Source organism: Aspergillus ambiguus (genome assembly GCF_047715705.1).
Source record: "Aspergillus ambiguus strain CBS 117.58 unplaced genomic scaffold BDV59scaffold_31, whole genome shotgun sequence".
In the NCBI taxonomy this organism is placed as follows: domain Eukaryota; kingdom Fungi; phylum Ascomycota; class Eurotiomycetes; order Eurotiales; family Aspergillaceae; genus Aspergillus; species Aspergillus ambiguus.
The window spans coordinates 248,301-267,711 of NW_027395544.1; the positions used below are offsets into that span (position 1 = coordinate 248,301).

General features: G+C 56.3%; 8 protein-coding genes across 8 annotated transcripts; 5 read left to right on the forward strand and 3 right to left on the reverse strand.

The window, feature by feature from the left end:
* Positions 1-1,938: 1,938 nt before the first annotated feature.
* On the forward strand, positions 1,939-4,358 carry BDV59DRAFT_92072 (putative bZIP transcription factor). The gene is made up of 2 exons (XM_073697337.1): positions 1,939-2,844; positions 2,898-4,358. Exons 1-2 carry the CDS (start codon positions 2,099-2,101, stop codon positions 3,994-3,996), a joined length of 1,845 nt encoding a protein of 614 aa, XP_073545366.1. The 5' UTR covers positions 1,939-2,098; the 3' UTR covers positions 3,997-4,358.
* A 106-nt stretch (positions 4,359-4,464) lies between these two features.
* Positions 4,465-6,784, reverse strand: BDV59DRAFT_92077 (tetratricopeptide repeat protein). The gene is made up of 6 exons (XM_073697338.1): positions 6,076-6,784; positions 5,974-6,013; positions 5,790-5,883; positions 5,399-5,705; positions 5,260-5,324; positions 4,465-4,969 (listed from the first exon to the last, which is right to left on the reverse strand). Exons 1-6 carry the CDS (start codon positions 6,574-6,576, stop codon positions 4,939-4,941), a joined length of 1,038 nt encoding a protein of 345 aa, XP_073545367.1. The 5' UTR covers positions 6,577-6,784; the 3' UTR covers positions 4,465-4,938.
* Positions 6,785-6,875: 91 nt separating this feature from the next.
* On the reverse strand, positions 6,876-7,816 carry atp4 (F1F0 ATP synthase subunit 4; the record flags this gene model as incomplete). Its single annotated transcript, XM_073692473.1, has 4 exons — positions 6,876-6,901; positions 6,957-7,179; positions 7,250-7,704; positions 7,786-7,816. 4 exons carry the CDS (start codon positions 7,814-7,816, stop codon positions 6,876-6,878), a joined length of 735 nt encoding a protein of 244 aa, XP_073545368.1.
* Positions 7,817-7,992: 176 nt separating this feature from the next.
* Positions 7,993-9,860, forward strand: noc4 (ribosome biosynthesis protein NOC4). The gene is made up of 3 exons (XM_073697339.1): positions 7,993-8,445; positions 8,499-8,710; positions 8,762-9,860. The coding sequence occupies exons 1-3, from the start codon at positions 8,035-8,037 to the stop codon at positions 9,774-9,776; spliced, it is 1,638 nt and encodes a 545-aa protein (XP_073545369.1). The 5' UTR covers positions 7,993-8,034; the 3' UTR covers positions 9,777-9,860.
* Positions 9,861-9,985: 125 nt separating this feature from the next.
* On the reverse strand, positions 9,986-10,912 carry BDV59DRAFT_204317 (uncharacterized protein; the record flags this gene model as incomplete). Its single annotated transcript, XM_073694444.1, has 1 exon — positions 9,986-10,912. One exon carries the CDS (start codon positions 10,910-10,912, stop codon positions 9,986-9,988), a length of 927 nt encoding a protein of 308 aa, XP_073545370.1.
* Positions 10,913-12,842: 1,930 nt separating this feature from the next.
* Positions 12,843-13,499, forward strand: BDV59DRAFT_204318 (GPI anchored serine-threonine rich family protein; the record flags this gene model as incomplete). The annotated part of the gene is made up of 2 exons (XM_073694445.1): positions 12,843-12,986; positions 13,041-13,499. The coding sequence occupies 2 exons, from the start codon at positions 12,843-12,845 to the stop codon at positions 13,497-13,499; spliced, it is 603 nt and encodes a 200-aa protein (XP_073545371.1).
* Positions 13,500-14,122: 623 nt separating this feature from the next.
* Positions 14,123-15,813, forward strand: BDV59DRAFT_92179 (uncharacterized protein). Its single transcript, XM_073697340.1, has 2 exons — positions 14,123-14,468; positions 14,538-15,813. The coding sequence occupies exons 1-2, from the start codon at positions 14,255-14,257 to the stop codon at positions 15,374-15,376; spliced, it is 1,053 nt and encodes a 350-aa protein (XP_073545372.1). The 5' UTR covers positions 14,123-14,254; the 3' UTR covers positions 15,377-15,813.
* Positions 15,685-19,373, forward strand: BDV59DRAFT_92189 (uncharacterized protein). Its single transcript, XM_073697341.1, has 5 exons — positions 15,685-16,010; positions 16,070-16,159; positions 16,218-16,565; positions 16,622-17,289; positions 17,353-19,373. Exons 1-5 carry the CDS (start codon positions 15,876-15,878, stop codon positions 19,253-19,255), a joined length of 3,144 nt encoding a protein of 1,047 aa, XP_073545373.1. The 5' UTR covers positions 15,685-15,875; the 3' UTR covers positions 19,256-19,373.
* Positions 19,374-19,411: the final 38 nt, after the last annotated feature.

The following is a 19,411-nucleotide window of genomic DNA, read 5'->3' on the forward strand; positions in this document are numbered from 1 at the left end:
CGCGAAGGACTGGCTTAGCTTGGACAGACGGTTTCCTGACAGGTCGATGGCAAATCCTGCGAGAGGGTGCGCCTTGTTAGGTAGGTAAGGCTACAGAGTTGGTGGATTTGGCCTCACGTGCTGGTTGACACCGTCGGAGACATTGAATCGTCTGCCTTGAGGGATGCACCGTGCGTAATGGGGATTTGGAGACAGCTGGGCTTCAATGTCTGATTGGGCTTTGTTCTCGCATTTGCTGACCGTCCGTGATCTTCACGTTCACCATGCGCACCGGGTTCGACCCATCTTCCCCGATGTGGGAGAACATCTGAACACATTATTGCCCGCATACAGCGGCCGTATAGAGCGATGTGGGTGTGAGCTCAGACTGATGACTGTTCTCCATGTGGAGCGCCATTCGATAGGTATGTGTGAACGGCTGGGTTAGGGGCCGTGGTCAGCTGGGTGCGATTGGTAGGCTAGGTCTCTCAATGTCTGTAACAGAGCGGTGGTGTCTACGCAATTGCTTCATCATCGCCAGGCGGTCTGAGTGCTACCATCCACCGATATACGGAGTCGAAGAGCTCACTATTCGGAAAGACAGTATGGAGAAGATGATGTCAGGTACTTCCAGAAGAGGAAGTCATCTAGACGGCGTTCTTGGTGATTCTTCGAGAAGGAGGTTCCTGTGTGAGTCACTCACTCCATTGGGCAGTGGGTCAGGTTCATAGCTTCGTCTTATCGAGCGGATCTTGTTTCTTCTGGGTGAAGCAGACACCAATTGGGTAGGTCGCTGGTGAAGATGGGTACTCATCCGAGAGTACCTGGCTACTGGATGGAGAAGGCCGGTAGTATTATTGCGATCACCAAGTTTGCTCGCTCATTCGGCCGACACAGGAATCTGTATTGGGTAGGAGAATAGAATACGGTGAAAGGGGATTGTTTGGTTTCATCACCGAGCAGGAAGTATGATGTATGCCCCGTGCGGATAGGGTTAGATAACGCAAGGGATGCCATATGGCAGCAACCCACCGCTGCATCATTTAAGCCCTAAATAGATCACGACTGTCACTGGTCCGTCCGAGCGCTCATGGTGAAGACACAAAATGGAGGGACCGGAAATTCCAGGCGACGGTCGGACCGGCTGGATGGCCCCAGTTGCCTTGTCGCGGGAGGAGTTGAACGAGAAAAAGAAAGCCCAAAGTCTAAAGATAATGACCAAGCACTGATGCCCTAGTTAACAAGTTACCGGCAGGACTGGAGGCTGACTAACTGTACACGGGCTGTCAGGAATGAAGTTGTACGGCGAAGGCCGCGGTGATGGAGTTTTGGCTGTGGATCACTGGATCTTCCACGGGCCGGCCCTTGTACCAGAGATACCGTACCAGAGATAGGAGGGAGTCTCCCCCAGCAACGTCCAAGTTCAGTGTCCGGTCTCAGACGGTCACATCAGAACGGGAACGATTGGCGCCGAGACGAGGGGAAGGATGGTACGATACGGTACGGGTGTTGTATGACCTCTGGACGGGACCGAAACTGATCAGGCGAGTCGTTCAGCAGGGATCGCCGGGTGGGAGAGACGGGGCCATGGGAATCAGCCTCTCTGAGCCTATCCAGGAGTCGATCATGAGATGATGGCCGTGCACGCGCCAGTCACTTTGGGCCGGTGGATCAGGTAGCGAGGAGATTGGGAGATTACCTAGGGATTCGGAGGCCGAAGAGGCGGTGGATATGATCTGGGGGGTTCGAGAGAGGTACCGACGAGAGGAGGAGACGGTCTCCCATGGACTGTATCTGCTGTATCTGCCGTATATGGTATACAGGATCTGTAGACTGTAGACTGCCGATTATTCATCCTGCACGTCTGCCCAACGAGCATCCAATGGTGATGGGTCGTTAAGCTCGGTATATCAGAAATATTAGAATAGAAAGAGAGAATAATAAAATCGAATAAAAGAAGAAGAGAATAATCGAATAAACAGAGAAAACAGCATAAATCATAGATACACCGCCGTACCTGAATCTCCCCAGTTAGTATATCTGCTGAAGTACACCGCCTCTTCCTTGACTTCTACTTCTACTTCTCCTCCTCTTCATCTTCTTCTCTTCTACATCCACCATGGCCCGATATTCACATCCCTCCTTCGACTTCTACCCTGACTCTAAACCCTCCTTTCCGGAAGACGACGACATGAGTGTATTGGATGACAAGATTCTCGACACCACAGAACCCTCTCTCTCTTCTTCTCATCGGGACTCCGTCTGGTCCGACTTCTCCCCTCATCAGCCTCAACCTGCACATCAACATCCCCCTCGTCACCCCTCTCACCTCCCTCCTCAGCCCTTCTTCGACTCGACTCCCTCTCATTTCATGCGGGTGGACGGTCCCCATCCCTCCTACAATCAACAGCCCTCCTGGTCGCTGAAAGAGTCCGGTTCTTGTACCCCGACCGCCATGTATGATCACTACCCCTCCGATCTCGATCACAACTCTTCCGCTCCCTTCTCGGGCGGCGCGGTGGGCCCTGTCAATCCCGTCCAGATGCCCTCCATGTCCTACCGCTCCGGGATGGCCTTCCCCGCCTCAGGCGCCGTCGCCATGTCCCCTCAGTCGAGTCAAGGCTGGATCCCCGCCGCGACCGACATGCCCGATGCCCTGTCTCGTCCCACGAAGAGCCCGACCTACCGCAACAGCTCCCCGCTGAGCATGCGTCGGGACGGCATCCGGAAGAAGAACGCTCGGTTTGAGATCCCGGCCGAACGGACCCTGAGCAATATCGACCAGTTGATCAGCCAGTCCACCAACGAGGACGAAATCAAAGAGCTGAAGCAGCAAAAGCGACTGTTGAGAAACCGTCAGGCCGCGTGAGTCTTCCTCCCTCCTCCTCCCCGCTCTTGCCCGACTAACCGTCTTCTAGTTTGGACTCTCGCCAGCGGAAGAAACTCCACACGGAGAAGCTCGAAGAGGAGAAGAAACAGTTCACCCAGGTCATCGGTGATCTCGAGGAAGAACTGCAGAACATGAGACTGCGCGAGGCCGAACTTCTCCGGGAGAAGAGCGAGTGGATGGCCGCCCAGCAGGAGATCACCCATTTCATCAACTCGCTGCACATGGAGAAAGACGAAATGATCCGCGTCCACACGTTGGAAACCGCGGACCTGCGCAAGAAGAACAACATCCTCAAGGAGACCATCGAGAAGCTGGAACGCCATGCCCGACCGTCCAACATGGCCACCGACTTCTCCGATTTCGACAACCTGACCATGGACAATACCCCCTGGGAGGACTTTACCATGGTCAACAGCCTCTCGCTGGATGCAGAGCCCGTTGCTACCGCTCCTGCACCGTCCTCCACGATGGTAATCTCGACGACCGACAAGGCCCCAGAGAAGTCCAACGACTATCCCTTCAGCTGGAACGCCTTCTACATGTGTCTTCTCTTTGGGGCCTTTATTGCCTCCAACAACGTGTCCCTGTCTTCTCGCGCTCTTCCCCAGCTCTCCGAGGAATACCGTGCTGAGTCGGCCAACGTCTTGAAAGCCGTTCTCGCATCTTCCCCACCAGAGCTTGCTTCCTCCAACAACCACCCCGCGCCCGCTCCATCGGCCACACCGATGCCGACGACCATCACCGGCGTGGAGATGGCGCAGATGGCCACGGGCCCCGTGCCCCCGTCCACTCTGGACGAGCTGCACAACACGCTCGCGATGCCCACCAAGGAGCAGGAGCAGGAGCAAGCCTTCTCCCTGAATGCAGACCAGTATAACTCCTTGACCACCTTCGAGGACACCGGAGTCGAGTACAAGCAGCAACAACCGTCCAACTTGCAACAGGCGCTGGCTGCGATGCGAAGCAACGCCGCCCAGAACCGGCTCCCCAACAAGGCTACCTCTGACGTCTACTCCCGGTCGCTCATGTGGGATCATGTTCCGGAGAAGGTGATTCGGGACTTTCGACGAATGGTGCAGGAGTTTGGGGCGACGCCAGTCAAGGAAGAAGGCTTTGCTCATCCCTGAGTAGTCTCGCTCATCCCGGGTTGCATCTCTCCTCCTAGCCCAGACCAGCCATCGCGTCGGATATCCTGTGTCTTGCGTTTGTCTCTTCTTCTCTGCGGACTACGTTCTGCCGGACGATTTCTCGACTGTCATCCCGCTTAGCCAGCCTAGCCGTGTGCTTGCATAGACGTCTAGCTTACCGTTTGATTCGACTGGATATATTCTTTTTCCCGACTAGCAGCTTTGATTTGACAATTTAGCGATGTGTTTATACTTGGGTTTTCGGCGTATGTGGTTTGGATCGGCCTGGGCAGGGTTTATGCCGTGATATATTGATGATCCGCAAGGGTTCCTTTTGTGTTTTCTGTTCTGATTTTGTTGCATTGGCGAGGGCTGACGGCGGCACTGTGACGATTGTTATGATACGACTGACATGTTTATGTTTATGTTTACGATGGAACGTCTGTTAATGTCTTCTGTCTTCGGGCCAGCCGGGCTGCCGCGGTGGTCTATTGATTTGGTTCGATTTGGTCATGCCTGGTGGCTGACCGTGTTTTGAGCGTTGCTCGTTCACTCCCTCAATGCCATCTCTTTTGTGGTCTGTAATTTAAGGCGATGTGTATATATGGTCCATGCTACGAGATATGAGCTACGCTATTGAAGATCCTCTCCCAGCTACAAACGGTCCCATACGAGACTCGGGGTACTCCGGTGGACGGCCGTACGACGGTCATGTCATGCATGCATGGCCAGGATTGTCTTAGACGGGAAGGGATCTGGCATTTCAGTCCAAAATGAGGCTGCCGACCTGCATCGTTGGGTCAGAACCGCCAGTCAATCATTATCATCGTTACTTGGTATCATCCATCAGCAAATAGCCATCCATATCGTCGTCAACATCACGGCGTCTCGACGTCGTCGTCATCCTTCTTCCACCAGCAAACGCCCGCCAAGCACAGGCGCTTACTTGGGGTTGTATTTTTCCTTCCAGATCCTGTCGTCCCGGTCAGTACGCATCCACAATCAGCCTAAATTTGGAACGAGGCACCGCGCCATGCACGGGGATCAGGAGGCGGGGGCCCGTCTCCTGGTTGGCAGACAGGCCTGCAAGCGTGATGAGCCGGCGGTTACGGTTGCATGGCGCAGACCTGCAGCATTCATCGCAGGCCTATCATCCGCCCGTCTCCTCGGTGCAGGCATGCGGGTGATGGCGAGGGTCATAAGCCTCTGGCGGCGAGGCAGATGGCCACGACAGGGAAGGACCAAAGACATGTTGAAACATACCAGGAATTCCCGACCAGCTTGTTCCCCTTCTCCTCCGCCAGCCGGTAGTATTTGGCCGCCGCGAACTAAACCCCCATCAACCTCTCAATCAGCCTTCTGTGGTCTTCTTTCTTGTCAAGCAGCCGCGGGGAGGACTCACCTTGTCCTTCTTCCCCCCAAAGCCCTCCAGGTAGCACCAGGCGGTCTCGTTCATGGCATCGGTGTCGCCCAGGTTGGCCGCGGTCTCGAAATACTGCCGCGCGGCGACGGGGTCCCGCTCCACGCCCCAGCCGTTGCGGAAACAGTTCCCCAGCTCGAAGATGGCCAGCACGAGCTCGCCCTTGGCCGCGCCGCCCTTCTTCATGCCCGCCTGCAGCGCCTGCGACTCGATCGACGCCGAGTTCGCCGCCGCCGCCGTCAGATACGTGATAGCTTGCGACGAGTCCTGCGGACAGCCCCAGCCGTGTCTACTTCCGTGTCAGTATACGTAGACTACTAGTATACTCCGTAGTGCACCCCTCAAGGGACGAGCCGGCTCATGTCACACATACCTCAACGCCAGCCCGTAGAGCACCTGGCTGAGGGCATTGTTGGCGCCGTGCGGGTCCGCCAGTCGCCGGAACATGTCGGTGGACTTTTCCAACTCTACGCAGGGGGCCCGTCAGTTCAGTCCATCGCATTCTCCATTCCCCGCGTATATCCCAAGTAGGAACGGGAACGGGCACCACCACTCACCGCCGACTTCATGTAACCGGATCGCCTCCTGGATGTCCAGCTGCACTCGCGGCATTAGTACGACGACCACTACTGCTCCCGGGGGAAAGACCGGCCACGTACATCCTTCTCCGCATCGCCGACGCTCGAACTCCGCGACCGCGAGCGTCCCCCGCCGCCGCCGCTACCGCCGGCCCCCGGGGAGGCCGGTAGATTCCAATTCGGGTTCTGCTGCACCAGCATGGTCGCACGCTTCTCCCATTGCGATTCCTGGTCCTGCGCATCGGCACCGGCCCCGGAGACCTGCGGCAGGTCGGCGGGGATGTTGACGGAAGAGGTGGAGGCAGCGCTGGCGCTGGGGGAGCGGGAGCGCTCGAGGTGGAGGAGGTGCGAGAGACGGCGTCCGCGGCGCGGGGAAGACTCGGAGGGGGAGCGCGAGCGGTGGAAGGGGTTGAGGGAGCGACGGGGGCTGTGGTCGTGATCGGGGTCGGGGTCGTGGGCGTAGGTGGGCGGCGTGATGATCTCGTGGGAGACGGTGTCGGAGCGGATGAATTTGATGTCGGGGACGGCCGGCGGGGTTTCGCTGAGGGAGTCTTTTTTGTGGAGGAGGTCGCGGAGAGGCATTGTGGATGTTGAAGTCGGGAATAGAGATTAACGTGTCTCTGTTGGCGAGGTGTGGTGGTTTATATGGACGGTTGCATGTTCTATTTGCGGTGAGGCTGTGTTGTTGTTTGAGGATTTCCTCTCCCGGCACGATCCATGGGTGGCAGCGGGGGGTCAGCCCTTCATTAGACTATCAAATGCATGTCTTACGAGTCGTTTCCAGGGTTCTACGGGCTCTCATGGATGGAAAGAAAGTTGGTATTGTCTAGCACAACGGTTATTTGTACATGATGCCGCAGTCAAGCTCGTCATGCGTCCATTTACTGGGCCTTGGTAGCCATGATGCCTGTCCGATATTAACATCCACGTCCATAGAAAAAAAGAGAAGGAAGGCAACTCACGCTCAACATCGGCAACGCTCTGCTGGAGGATCTGCTGGAGCACCTTGGGGCTCTCCAGCTCCTTCTGGATCTTGCCGATGACGGTCTCGGCAAGCTCACGCTGCTGGCGCTGCTTCACCTGACCCTCGTAGCGCACCCACGACTCGAGCACTTGCTTGGCCTCGGCGGCCAGAGCAGTGCGCTGCTCGAGCTCGTAGGCCTGGGCCTCGAGCTGGGCGGTTTCCTACCGAACAGTCAGCATCTCGCTCCTCGACCCTTCGCAATCCCATTCGGAGTCATAATCCGCATCATACCTTGGAAACGGCAAAGAGCTGCTTGGTGATGTCGACAACACCAGACAGCTCCTGGACGTTGTCCATACGCTGCTTGACGGCGTTGGTGTGGTCGGCACGGGCAGCGTTCAGGATGTCCTTGTGCTTCTGAACCTGACCCTCGGCCCACTCCCGGTAGGCGGGACCTCCGTACTTGGCCACGGCGGTGAAGACACTGAGCAGACAGAAGGCGGCCACGGTTTCCTCGTTCATGACATAGAGCTCATTGCTGATGGCGGCAATGGACAGACCGGCGGCGGCGGAGAGGACGGCGGTCTTGGAAACGAGGGAGTTGCCGGGGAGAGCGTCGACGATCGACTGGGCCTTCTTCTTGGGGTCCTCGGAGGGGACGTTGGAGGCCGCACGAGTCGCGGTCAGGGCGGCGGTGATGGGAGCGACGTTGCGCGAGGGGAGGGTCGGCCGAAGCCGGGTAGCACCTGGGCAGGGGTTAGCGGGGGTGGAATGGAATAGACAGGGAGAGTAAAAGAGAGGAGTGCAGAGAGCACACGGACACGTACCAATGGCGCTCTTAGCCAAACGCGAAGCCATTGTGGTGGAAGAAGAAGCAAGCTGGACAGGATGGAGGGAGAAGGGAGGACGGAGTTGAGGAGACTGAACGGGATGTTCTTTTCGGGTGCCGCGGCTGCCGCTAGTCCGCTTTGGGCCATCCCCGGAAAAACCTCCTTCCGGTCTATCTCAAAATTTCCTTTTCGTGCAACCGCGACGCCAGCTTCATCGCGCCACTTCCCGTTCGCTCCTCTGTCGTCATGGCTGGTCCCGTCGTCGCCGCTGCGGCCGCATCTAAGAAGCGCAAGAGCTCCAAGGATCCCGGCAACTCCGCCTCCAAGCGTCGTGTCGTCGCCGAATCCCACAGCGACAATGCCATGGCCAAGGTCCTCGAGCTCGAGGAGCAAATCTCCCAGTCGCGCAAATACTACAACAATATCGTGACCCTCCTGTCGATGCTGAATGCCGAGGACTCCGGCAAACAGCCCGATCTGACCGTCGCCGTCTCCCTCTGCAGGGTTTTCAGCCGGTTGATCGCCGGCGGGCATATGACCAACACAGACCGCACGGTTGAGAACGAGAGAATCATAGTGGCATGGCTGAAGGAGCGCTGTCGGGAGTACCAGAAGGCGCTCGTCGCCATTCTCCGCGAGAGTGACCCGTCATCACAGGTTCGTGCCCCCTCGACAGAACCAGTCCCTCACCCGTGCTCACAACCTCTCAGGTCACGGCCTTGACTCTGGCAATGCGACTCGTCAACGAACGTGCTACCCACTTGCCCGGCGACGACATCGAAGTCTGGACCTCGGGCTTCTTCAAGAACATCGTCGAAGCGGTGGTGGAGGCCAAAGACGGCGAAGTGTTGCGCTCCGAGTTCATCCAAAAGTTCGCCAAACCGTACGAAGACGTCCAATTCTACACCTTTGTCCAGACCTCGTCAGTGTCCCCTCTGAGAGTCACCCAGTCCTCCAGCTAACCCGTTCGCAGGGAGTACGCCTCGACAAGACAGGCCCCCGAAACCCTCGACACGCTCATCGCCTTCCTCTCCGCCTGCGACTCCGTGCCCGGTCCCGAACACGAATTCAAAAACTTCTACAGCAAGGCCAGCAAGAACTACAAGAAGATCCTCTCCGTCAACGCACACAAGAAGCGCGCCCAGGACGCTTGGCTTGCCGTCCTCCGGAACAATCTCTCGCAGTCGCAACGAAAATCCATGCTGCGCATCATGGTCCACTCCATCGAACCGTGGTTTAGCCGCCCCGAGCTGCTCATGGACTTCCTCACGGACTCGTACAACGTCGGCGGCGCCACCTCGCTGCTCGCGCTCTCCGGCCTCTTCTACCTGATCCAGGAGAAGAACCTCGACTACCCCCAATTCTACCACAAGCTGTACTCGCTGCTGGACGCCGACCTGCTCCACTCCAAACACCGCTCCCGCTTCTTCCGCCTGCTCAACACCTTCCTCGCCTCGACCCATCTGCCCGCCAGTCTGGTCGCCAGCTTCATCAAGCGCCTCTCCCGCCTAGCCCTGAACGCACCCCCCACCGCCATTGTCGCCATCGTCCCCTTCATCTACAACCTCTTCAAGAGCCACCCCACCTGCACCTTCATGCTGCATCGCGTCGCCCCCGTCAACGCCGACGGTATGGATGATCCCTTCGACCCGGACGAGTCCGACCCCACCCGCACCGGTGCCATCGACAGCTGTCTCTGGGAGATCGAGTCGCTCCAGTCCCACTACCACCCCAACGTCGCCGCCATCTGCCGCATCATCTCCGAGCAGTTCACCAAGCAGATGTACATCCTGGAGGACTTCCTGGACCACACGTACCAGGGCATGGTGCAGGCGGAGCTGGGCACGGAAGCCAAGCCGCTGAAGCGGATCCCCGTCGTCGAGTACCAGATTCCCAAGCGGATCTTCACCGACCGACTGTTGGACGAGGACGGGGGCGTGGACACGGCGCCGGGCAGTCTGCTGCGCGGCCTGTGGGATTTCTCGTGACGATGCGATACGTGAACTTCTTTGCAGATAGATTTTTTTTTTTTAAGCGTATATAATTGAGTGAACTGAACGGTTCTGAATGATACAGATTATTCTACCTCGCCGTCTTCGGCTGCGGCAGTCGCAATTATCTATCTACATTAGTATATATCCCGCCAACGCCGCTGAATGCTACCCTAAAAGCTAAACATGGTCCGGATGTCCCCCTCTCAGTGTTGATTCATCAGATTGGGCGGCTGCGTAGCCAACCCATTGGTGTCCGCAGCGTAGGTCCAATCGTCGTAGCAGTGATTGCCCGCATACGCCGCCAGCGGGACATACGTCCCTGACGCCGCGGACTGCTCCCACTGCCGGTAGAGATACGGCGACACGGCGACGAGATTCCCGGGCCGCTCGGCGAAACAGCCGGACCAGGCGGCCTCGCGCTCCTCGACGTCCGCGTCGCCGGGATGGTAGTCACAGAACACGTCGAGGGCGAAGACGCCGCGCTTGAGGTCGTCGAAGAGCGCGTCGCTGACCACAATCGGGATCGCCTCGATGCTGGCGCGCATCCGGTTCACGATGGCCTGGGCCTTCTTCCTGCGTCGCCGACGCCACACGCCGACGTCATGCTCCATGGCCTCGAGGATGCGCAGCACGTCCTTCTCGGAGGCGGCGTGTCGCACCGCCAGCTCCGCCCGCTCCGTGAGATGGTGCAGTTCGCGCGCCACCGTCCGGAACAGCGTGTCGACCTTGACCAGCGCGGCCGTGAGCCGCGTCGCGAGCATCCGCGCCAGCGGCCGCTCGTACAGCCGGTCCCAGAACCCGAGCCAGTACACTTGCCCCGTGCGCGACTTGCGCAGCCGCGTCAGCTCCAACACCGTGATCACATTGCGGCAGAGCTCGAGCGTCTGCTGCGCCCCCAGCCGCGTCTCTTCCAGCTCTATTAGCTGGTGCTGCTCATCTGGGGGGCCGGACTGGCCGCTTGTGCCTGTGCCGGCGGCGCTGCCGGGCTGTGTCCGGATGGGGGAGTCCCCGCGGCTTACGTTGTCTACTGAGCGGTAGAATCGCTGGGGCCGGTCGACGGGCTGCTGGACTGCGAGGTCTTCGCGGGCGGACCCGCCGTGTTTGGCGGTTGATGTGCCGGGCTGTAACATTCGTGAGAGGATCGACGGGTGGTGGTTTGGTAGGAAACGAATGAAGTGGGTTTAACGAGTGACTGGGCGGATGAGGCCCTGTACCAGGTATGGATAGAAAGCAATGGGCGAGTGGATGGTGATAGTGGGAGTGTGGTATAGACGGGGGAAAACGGAGGAGGTTGCGAGATGAGGGCTTTAGTAGGCACATGGTGCTGCAGGATCGAGCCGCAACGGCAGGAACGCTGGGTCGATCGTGAGATACGAGGGCAGGTGTAACTTCATTCGGACATGATGTAACTGAAGACCATGGCTCGACCCACGGGCAGAATGTGGTCGACCGCCGCACGCCGTATAGTTGAGGTCGAGCAGATTTCCGCTTTCGGTATCCCCATATAGTTCGGCTGCCGATTCGAGCGTGGGCCCGCCGATTCTGCACAAGCTTATTATGAGGTATGCTGGTTGGATTTTTGTTCATTAGTCGGTCTATGGGAGATGGATCGCTGGGTATTGAGTCGTCTTGGTGCTGCGTTGGGTGTGGCCGTACGATAGTATGGGTATGGATACCTAGGTGCGGAGGCACAGGTTGATGGATATATGCGCTTGCGATAATCACCACCTCAGTCAGGCTTAAGGCATGACAGAGTGCCGTGCGGGGAAGTTGGTAGGATGCCTTTATAATCATTTCTGATCATGATTCAAGCAGGAGCTTGGACGAAGTCTACTGGTCGTGGCTATTTTTGTACAGGTTGCAATGCAGAATGCTAATCATCGACCCACCAAATTATGCATGAATCCAATGCTCCTTTCGGATCTGCATGGTTTTCAGAAATAGCAATGGATTTCATTAGAGTAGACAATCAATGAATAACTAGCCATGTGCATGGGTTATCGTAGGTACATGCCATGCGGGCTTTGCATCTCATTCAGCATGGCTGCAGTCATTGGCTATATTGACATTCTTGACTGTCTAGGGATGCTCTGGTCATCGGACTCATTATCATGAATTTCTTCTTTCGTTTGGCGGTGCTCGTGACTTTCTAGGGGTATAAGAGTATAGCAAAGCGGGCTGCACCAAGCTCTTTATAAAAGACCACTCCAATCTTGTTACTATCCGGGTACAAATGCCTAATATAACTTTATTTTTCATCCCTGATCTTCAACGGCCATGTTTCGCATCTCCAGGCCGCTTTCACCACTGTGGTGTATCCATCCCTTGCAGGACCGTCTGGCATGTTTATCTGACTCGCACGCGCAGAATGGCCGTTCACTGTTGAATGTCAAATGAGAGATTGGACTCTTTAAAATGACCTTGGCTACAGGAGCTTTGCAGTGAAGAATCTGAAGCAAACATCCTTCTGAGCTGTTCTCATTCCGCTTGCTGCAAAGCTACACTACCAACAACCACATCCCGGATGGCATTCTCTCGCTCCAGGATCGCTCCCAGCCTCATACTTCAACGGACAGGCCGTGAAACATCAGGCACATTCTCCTTGAGGCTTTTTACTTCTATTGGCCTTGCTATACATCAAGGTCATGGGCGCATTCCGGGTAAACCTCCACTACGCGCGCTCGACGCGCGACGTGTGCCCTCCTCGTCATAGATGCAAACTCGACAGCAGTTTGAGAAAGGCCATGGATTTAATATCAAGGTGTCCTCGTCCATTCCCTCCCTCAGAGCCCGGCTGTTTCGGTCTATCAGGAGAGATCACATACAAGACATCTCGAGCGGAAGAGGTAAGTATTGTCTCTCCCAACAACGCAGGAAACCATCTGCGCCCATTGCGCTTTCCACTGCCATCCAGGTCTCTTCCCGTATAATCGAATTGCATCTTGCTGTCCCTTCATTCCCTTCATAACCTCTACTCATCTACCAGCTTGAATCATTCCAGACTGCTTATCTTCTTCAGAAATACTTCACCCATCAGCTAGACGAACCATCAGATTCAACATGCACAGCCTTCGCACGCTCACGATCGCAGCCTGTCTGGCTTATGCCAGCGTTGTCAACGCCCTCGCCTTCACCAACTGGCCGGCAGTCATGACGACTGGAGAAGCCGCCACGATTGCGTGGAGCGGCGGGGATCCTACTGCCGTGAGTGTCATAACATGACGGATATGAAGACGGGCAGTCAACTAACGCCCGCAGCCCACCACCCTCATGCTTCGCAAAGGCGAGTCTGCCAATCTGCACGAGGTCAGAACCCTCACGTCCGATGCGACGGGGGGTACATTTACCTGGACGCCCGACGCCGCTCTCGAAGAAGGCAAGGACTACGCGCTGCAAATCAGCCAGAATGGCGAGGTCAACTATTCCGGCTATTTCACCCTGGTACATGGTCATAACGAGGAGCCTGGTTCGGTGGAACCGTCTCCGGAGCGCTTCGACCCTAACTCGCCGCTCTTTGATACGTCGCCAAAGGACGGCTTTGGAACGCATGTCGTCGAGGGGAACGACGCAGGGTCTATGGACGAGACGCCGACGGCGCTGGGGATGTCGTCGGAGAAGAACATCGCCCATACGCAGGCCAGCCGTGCATCGGTGCGAAACATGCCAGTTGGTCTGGCTCTAGGGGGCGTTGCGGCGTTTGTCTTCCTCTTTGCGTGAGACTAGAGATGATTCTTTTCGTTCGTTGTTACTGATATTGTTCCGGGTGGGCGTGATAGCATGGGATCGCCCTTTGTTGTATATAGCAAACATATTGCTAACTGGCCAAGCCACTTGGCGATGACTGACAGATGTCTTATGTCTTAATTGTCTGGTTGTCTAATGGAGGGGTGGCTACAGGAGTCTGGAGTATGGAGTACGTAGTATAGGCGCTGCGTAGGACATCATGACTCAGCAGAAACATCCCAATCCACTTTGATCACTTTCATTTCCGTTCGTCTTCTTCGCTCTCCCTATACCCTGTCTGGTCTTGATTAACCCGATCTATCTGCATTACTCCATTCCGGTATGCATCCACTGTTCCTCTCGCGGCGATGATTAAGCGCTCACTCGAACCACAGGTGACCTGATCCCAAATAGTCTGCAGCAGATCTGCGCCCTGTCTGCCACCGGTCCACTCCTGAGTATGACCCCCTTTTCCATTCAATCATTCATGCAGTCGACTACTTCAACCGTCTTCGATTGCCTGGTCCATTTGTCCCTCTATCTGAGCGGGTGACGTGGATGACAGACCGAGTAGAACGGCTGGAACGGCAGAGTCGATCGATATCAGATTGGCGTCAGTCGGTCTCCCTTGCAGCCTCACCTCCGCTAGTGCCGACTGCCATCTGTCAATCCTGCATCCTCGTTCTTCAGCTCCTCGTTTGACGGTCACGGCCGTCCGTTTTCTCCAGCATTCCATTCCTGTCCCCACCATGCCGAATATGGCCCGATTCGGTCGGCCCAAAAAACCTCCAGTCGATCCTCATCATGCTAACGCCGCTAAGCTCGTGTCCTCGCCATCAGATCCTCCTCCTCGTCAACCCCCTCGCATCACTCTGGCGCATGTCGAACCGCTTCTAAACATGCACCAGCACAATGGCTTATTTGAGGCCGACTCGCCCGAGCGCCCCTCCGATCCGTCTCCCGGTTAGCCTCCCAATCCCTCAGACTGACTGCCTCCCTCCCATCCAACTGACGTGAGCGCACCCCCTGCAGAACCGAACCCGGATTTCCTCAACGGAGCGACGAGCCCTCCCAACGGCGACTCCGTCCTCCACAAGGGCCCCTCGGAGTGGTCGTCCGCCGTGGGCCACGCCGCGACGGGGAAATCCGGCCGGGTGATCCACAATCTGCAGGAGGACATCGCACGGCTGACGCGGGAATGCGGCGTGTATCGGTCGCGGGCGGAGGAGACGCAACGCACGAACGAGGCGTTCAAGATCCAGCTCCAGAACATGACGGAACGGCTCCGTAACCTGGAGCAGGCCAACGAGACGAACCTGCACTCGATCGCGCGCAAGGACAAGAAGCTCGAGGAGCTGCGCGCCGAGCTGCAGAGCGAGCGGGCCCGCCGCGTGCAGGCCGACGGCGACAAGGTCAAGATCAACCAGCTCCTGGACGAGGCCGCCGACGAGTTCCACCGCAAGCGCGCCGAGCTGGAGGAGATTGCCGCCCACGCGCGCGCCCAGTACGACGTCCTCGCGGCCCACGGCCAGCGAGACCGCGCCGACACCCAGCGCAAGCTGGCCGCCCTCCGGGCGGACTTTACCGCGCTGAAGCAGAAGCAGGTCGAGAAGGGCCCGCAGTTGGAGCGGCTGGAGGAGCTCGCGGCGCAGAAGGACCGTGAGATTCAGTCCGCCCGGGAGCGGTTTGACCGGTTGTTCGCTGAGTATGAGGCGTACCGGCGGGTGCACGACGAGGACGTGAGCTCGCTCGTCGAGAAGGGCCGTCGATGTGATTCGCGGGTCGAGACGGCCCTGGCGACGTTGAAGGAAACCGAGGGAGAGATGAAATGGGTCATGCGGCTCCAGCGGGAGGCGGAGGAGGCTTCGTAGCGCTGGCCGCGGTGACGTCTCGTCTGCACGCACTTTCTTATCTTCTTCCCGGCGTTGACCGGGATCATTTTTGGAGTTTGGGATGGTTTGATACCCTGGGAGAATCATAGACTGCATGTGTCCCTGCTCGTCGTTTGACTACATACTACATACTATGCACTTACATACATTGGAGATAGATTATGCATGTGGAAGAGTGAGCTGATAATGTACAATAACTAGGTATTTCTTTCATTCTTTATTTTATTTCTTTCATTTCATTTCATTTCACCTGTTTGTCTTCACTTGAGTGTTTCTGCAGCTGCCCGTGTGTATATGGGTGTACCGAAGTATAGGCAGTAGGGCTCTTCACCTGCGCTTTCCCTTCTGTTGGTGGTCACCTGTTTCTCTCTTTCTTCCCTTCTTCTTCCCTTCTCTCTTCTCACACCTTCTATCCTTCTCTTCTTCTCTCCTCACCTCATCTCACCCATCTTCCATCTTCCATGTCCCCGTCTTCCTCATGCCATCTCGTCCGCGGCTCATCTTTTCGTCCATCTGGGCATTCGATGACCTCGCCATTGACGAGATCAAAACAAAACTGACATGCGCCACTGGTTCCCACATTCTCACCTGTGATTACGACAAACAAGACCATGTACGCTCATTCTTGAATCTCTCTTCTCTCACCTTCACTGACCAGCTTTCCACGTCAAGGTGCTCGTCATCAGCGGAGATGTAACTTCGAACATCGTGGAGAAAATTGCCGAATACATCGAAGAGCAACGGCACAAAGACCTCCTGGAGGTAGGCTATCTCTTTTCTCGCTTCCAAAGACCCTCATCTCCTAACACCCAGCTCCTAGGTGCCTCGAATCCACCAGGTCGAGGTCCCAGTCATGGTCTCTGAAGATCCCTCACACACCTTCCCGAACCCACGGGACCAACGGGGTGAACTGGTGGCCGTGGAAGGCGGCGTAGAAGCCACCGTTAACCCACATGTTTTCGGGTTCGTGGCGAAGTCTTGGGCGTCCCTCAATGGCGGATTAGGCTGCTTCGCGGCAGGGTTTCGAGATATCCTCAGAGACATCGGATCGCTCACCGAAACCAACATTGTGGCAGTTGATGACATCGTGGGGATCACCGTCGAGGGGGGGAATGAGGACGATGTTGACGATGCTCTCGCGAAGATCACCAATGTCAACAAATCGTTGGTAAGGAGACTCACATCATTCGGGATGCATACCTTTCCGAACTAACACCTCATTAGTCCGGCCTGATCAAACCAAAGGCGGTCAATATGATCATCACCCACCGCGACCAATTCCTCCGCATCCTGGAACACGGCAGTATGTATCCTCGCAAACGTGTCTTAGCGGATCCGAGCCTCAGCTCAAACGAGCCCGGCCAGATGTTTGTCACCGTCGCCCTTGTCTTTGATCCGAAAGAGCAGGTCCTCCGGCTCCCTGACAACTTACTTCATTCTCCCAGGGTCTCTGAGGAGGCCAAAGTCTGTCGAATCTGGAACGATTTCGCCTTCCAGGAGATCGGTAGTGGTGACGACTACCTTTCTCTCTCATTCAACGAAGAAGGGTCCCATATTTATCTGACCCCAGAGAAGGTGAAAGAGGTCAACCAGTGGAGGGCCTATTCCGAATCTGCACCCCAGGATATTGATCTTCCTCAAGTCTCAGAGCCTGAAGCTGTTCCCGCCGATTCTCATTCTTCACCACTATCCACTCCTCCCGCGAAATCTGGACCGCCGGGGATCAAAGCCCGGAGGGCTAAGCCCTTGGGCCAAGAGATTCCAAAGAAGGCCGTCCCCGAGACACCCTTACCCTCGACTAACCCTCAAGAAACACGTCTCAATGGTCGTAAGATCTGGAAAGAGACATGCAGTTACGGCCCAGATGGCTTGGAATCCCGAGAGGCGAATCAGCAAGTCAATGCCAGTTCATCACTTAACGACCTTCTCGGACTAACCTTTGAGAGCGATGGCAGTCATGCGGGATCAAGCAGTCTGGAGGCAACACTGGTTACTGAACGGGGCTCTGCTTCCAGCAGTGAGCAAGGTCAGAGACGGGCTCATGTGAAAAGGGCCTTTGCGGGAATAGAACCCCCAACTCTTTCGACTACCGGGCCAGCAAACTCCCGCAGTCTGCCGCATACTCAAGGTCTCGCGAACCAAGTCCACTCGCAACGGAGGATCGAAGCGTTTGAAAGGAAACACAAGTACGAGGCTCGTCAGCATATTGATGAAAGAGCAACTCGCCAGTTCCATAGAACCATGAGCCAGCAGACAGCCAATGGTAAAGCCCAGAAAGTGAATAAGGCAAAAAGACAAACCACAATCGAGGAGGCTTGGGGGATCGGAAAGAGCTCACACAAGGAAACCCCAGCTGAACCCCCCAAACCCCGTCCAGCTGATAAAGGCGAGCCTTCTACGTCCCAGCAGACAAAACAAGGCATCCAGGCTGCCCCGGGCGGCGAGGCAGGGACGGCCCAGGAGGATATCAACCAGTTCTTCGAAACTATCGGACCGGTTTTGGAAGTTGCCGAACTCTTCCCAGGCATTTTGTCCTTGGAATTTCAGGTCGGACTGCTGATGACCCCGGTCATCCCCAAAACTCACAGGGACAAGTACAGGGAATACATTCCTTTAGATGTATGGAACAAAATCTTTCGGCCCCGCGGAGGAGCCCCTGCCCCAACCACGAAGTTCTTGAAGAGAATGACAGCGATCGGTTCAGATGCCGATCACATCGTGAACTTGAAGACGTCGCGCGAACATGGCAATCGCCACCTCTTCGAACAGAGCTACAGCGACTACAGCGTTACCTACGAGTTCCATTGCCTGACAAAGGCTTATAAGCCCTTTGTTGTCGTTGTGGAAGAAGACGGGAAACATTTCATCGAAAAGCCGCTGACCACCATGGGCGCTGTCAACCTCCATTTTCCTGGTCATATCTGGGATGCACGGGTGGCACTGAATGGCAGTATTGAGTCTGCGGTAGATATGGCTCCCGATGTGGAAGAGGCGGTCCAGCACCTTGTTGATCATATTTGGGTCGAGCCCGCGAGATCGCTCTTACATATCTTCACGAAGCTACCACCTGGGAGCCAGTTCACAGTTAACAAGGTCCTGCTGAAGCGGTGGACCCGTCACCGACACATCCGCCCAGACGAAGCTCCGTCGAAGCGCGCCTCCACAGACGAATCTTCAGGGCAACCAGGCTGTCCCTCGGCTTGGCGTGCTATGGCAAACGGCGGCTCCGCGACTGAAGCTCAAGATATCTTTCTACAGATCACAGAAATCCAGGACTTGCTGATTGGAACTTCACAAGATCATCGGGCTATGAGAGCCCGTTGTGCTCCAGCGGGAGAAATGACCAAACACGGGAGACTGTGGTATGAAGTGACGCTGGTGAGCCCAGTGATTGAGACGATTCTGAAGGCTAATAGGACCCTGGAAGTCGGTGAGCGGACTGACGACTGGCGAAGCATTGATCTGTTTGGAAACAACGCCACCTTTCTTTGCAATGACGGATCATCCGGTGGTGACACTCCTGCGACATTAAGTCCTGTTGCTACTGCTGTCGGAAACGCAGGCCTCGGGGAGCTGTTCCGTCTCACAAAGACGGTCGTTGAGAAAATCGACGACATAGGGCATTGGAATTCTGGGGCAATTGAAACCCGCAATTGGGCGTCAATGTTCGGGTTTGGGCGTCCAGCCCCTCCCGTGAGACCTGCATTGTCCAACCGCCTAGTTGTCGAGTCCAAAGGGTTCACTTTCGATGAGATTGAGAGCGTCAAAGGAGTGGGGAGCGTTACGGGCGATTTGCAACTCAAGCCGAGTGTCGAGGAGTCTATTGTGACAGAGGAAGCTGACACAGGCTATTGGTGAATGGCGATCCGGACGAAGAGAAGGCTGACAGCTTAGAACAGCCCTGAGGTACATTACACACCAAAGCGCCCTGGCGGTACTTTGTGACGAAGGGAGGCTAGTCAAGGAACGGTGCTGGCACGAGTTCTCACGCTTGTATCTTATGCTTCTGCACTT

Bases quoted from the DNA above. Each gene is read 5' to 3' on its own strand.
- BDV59DRAFT_92072 (XM_073697337.1), top strand. From the start codon at position 2,099: ATGGCCCGATATTCACATCCCTCCTTCGACTTCTACCCTGACTCTAAA. The intron at 2,845-2,897 runs GTGAGTCTTCCT...ACCGTCTTCTAG, and splicing joins TTGAGAAACCGTCAGGCCGC to TTTGGACTCTCGCCAGCGGA.
- BDV59DRAFT_92077 (XM_073697338.1), bottom strand. From the start codon at position 6,576: ATGCCTCTCCGCGACCTCCTCCACAAAAAAGACTCCCTCAGCGAAACC. The intron at 6,014-6,075 runs GTACGTGGCCGG...CCGCGAGTGCAG, and splicing joins TCGGCGATGCGGAGAAGGAT to CTGGACATCCAGGAGGCGAT. The intron at 4,970-5,259 runs GTATGTTTCAAC...CCGGGACGACAG, and splicing joins AAGCTGGTCGGGAATTCCTG to GATCTGGAAGGAAAAATACA.
- noc4 (XM_073697339.1), top strand. From the start codon at position 8,035: ATGGCTGGTCCCGTCGTCGCCGCTGCGGCCGCATCTAAGAAGCGCAAG. The intron at 8,446-8,498 runs GTTCGTGCCCCC...ACAACCTCTCAG, and splicing joins AGAGTGACCCGTCATCACAG to GTCACGGCCTTGACTCTGGC. The intron at 8,711-8,761 runs GTCAGTGTCCCC...ACCCGTTCGCAG, and splicing joins TACACCTTTGTCCAGACCTC to GGAGTACGCCTCGACAAGAC.
- BDV59DRAFT_92179 (XM_073697340.1), top strand. From the start codon at position 14,255: ATGCCGAATATGGCCCGATTCGGTCGGCCCAAAAAACCTCCAGTCGAT. The intron at 14,469-14,537 runs GTTAGCCTCCCA...CACCCCCTGCAG, and splicing joins CCCCTCCGATCCGTCTCCCG to AACCGAACCCGGATTTCCTC.
- BDV59DRAFT_92189 (XM_073697341.1), top strand. From the start codon at position 15,876: ATGCCATCTCGTCCGCGGCTCATCTTTTCGTCCATCTGGGCATTCGAT. The intron at 16,011-16,069 runs GTACGCTCATTC...TTCCACGTCAAG, and splicing joins ATTACGACAAACAAGACCAT to GTGCTCGTCATCAGCGGAGA. The intron at 17,290-17,352 runs GCAAGTCAATGC...GAGCGATGGCAG, and splicing joins GAATCCCGAGAGGCGAATCA to TCATGCGGGATCAAGCAGTC.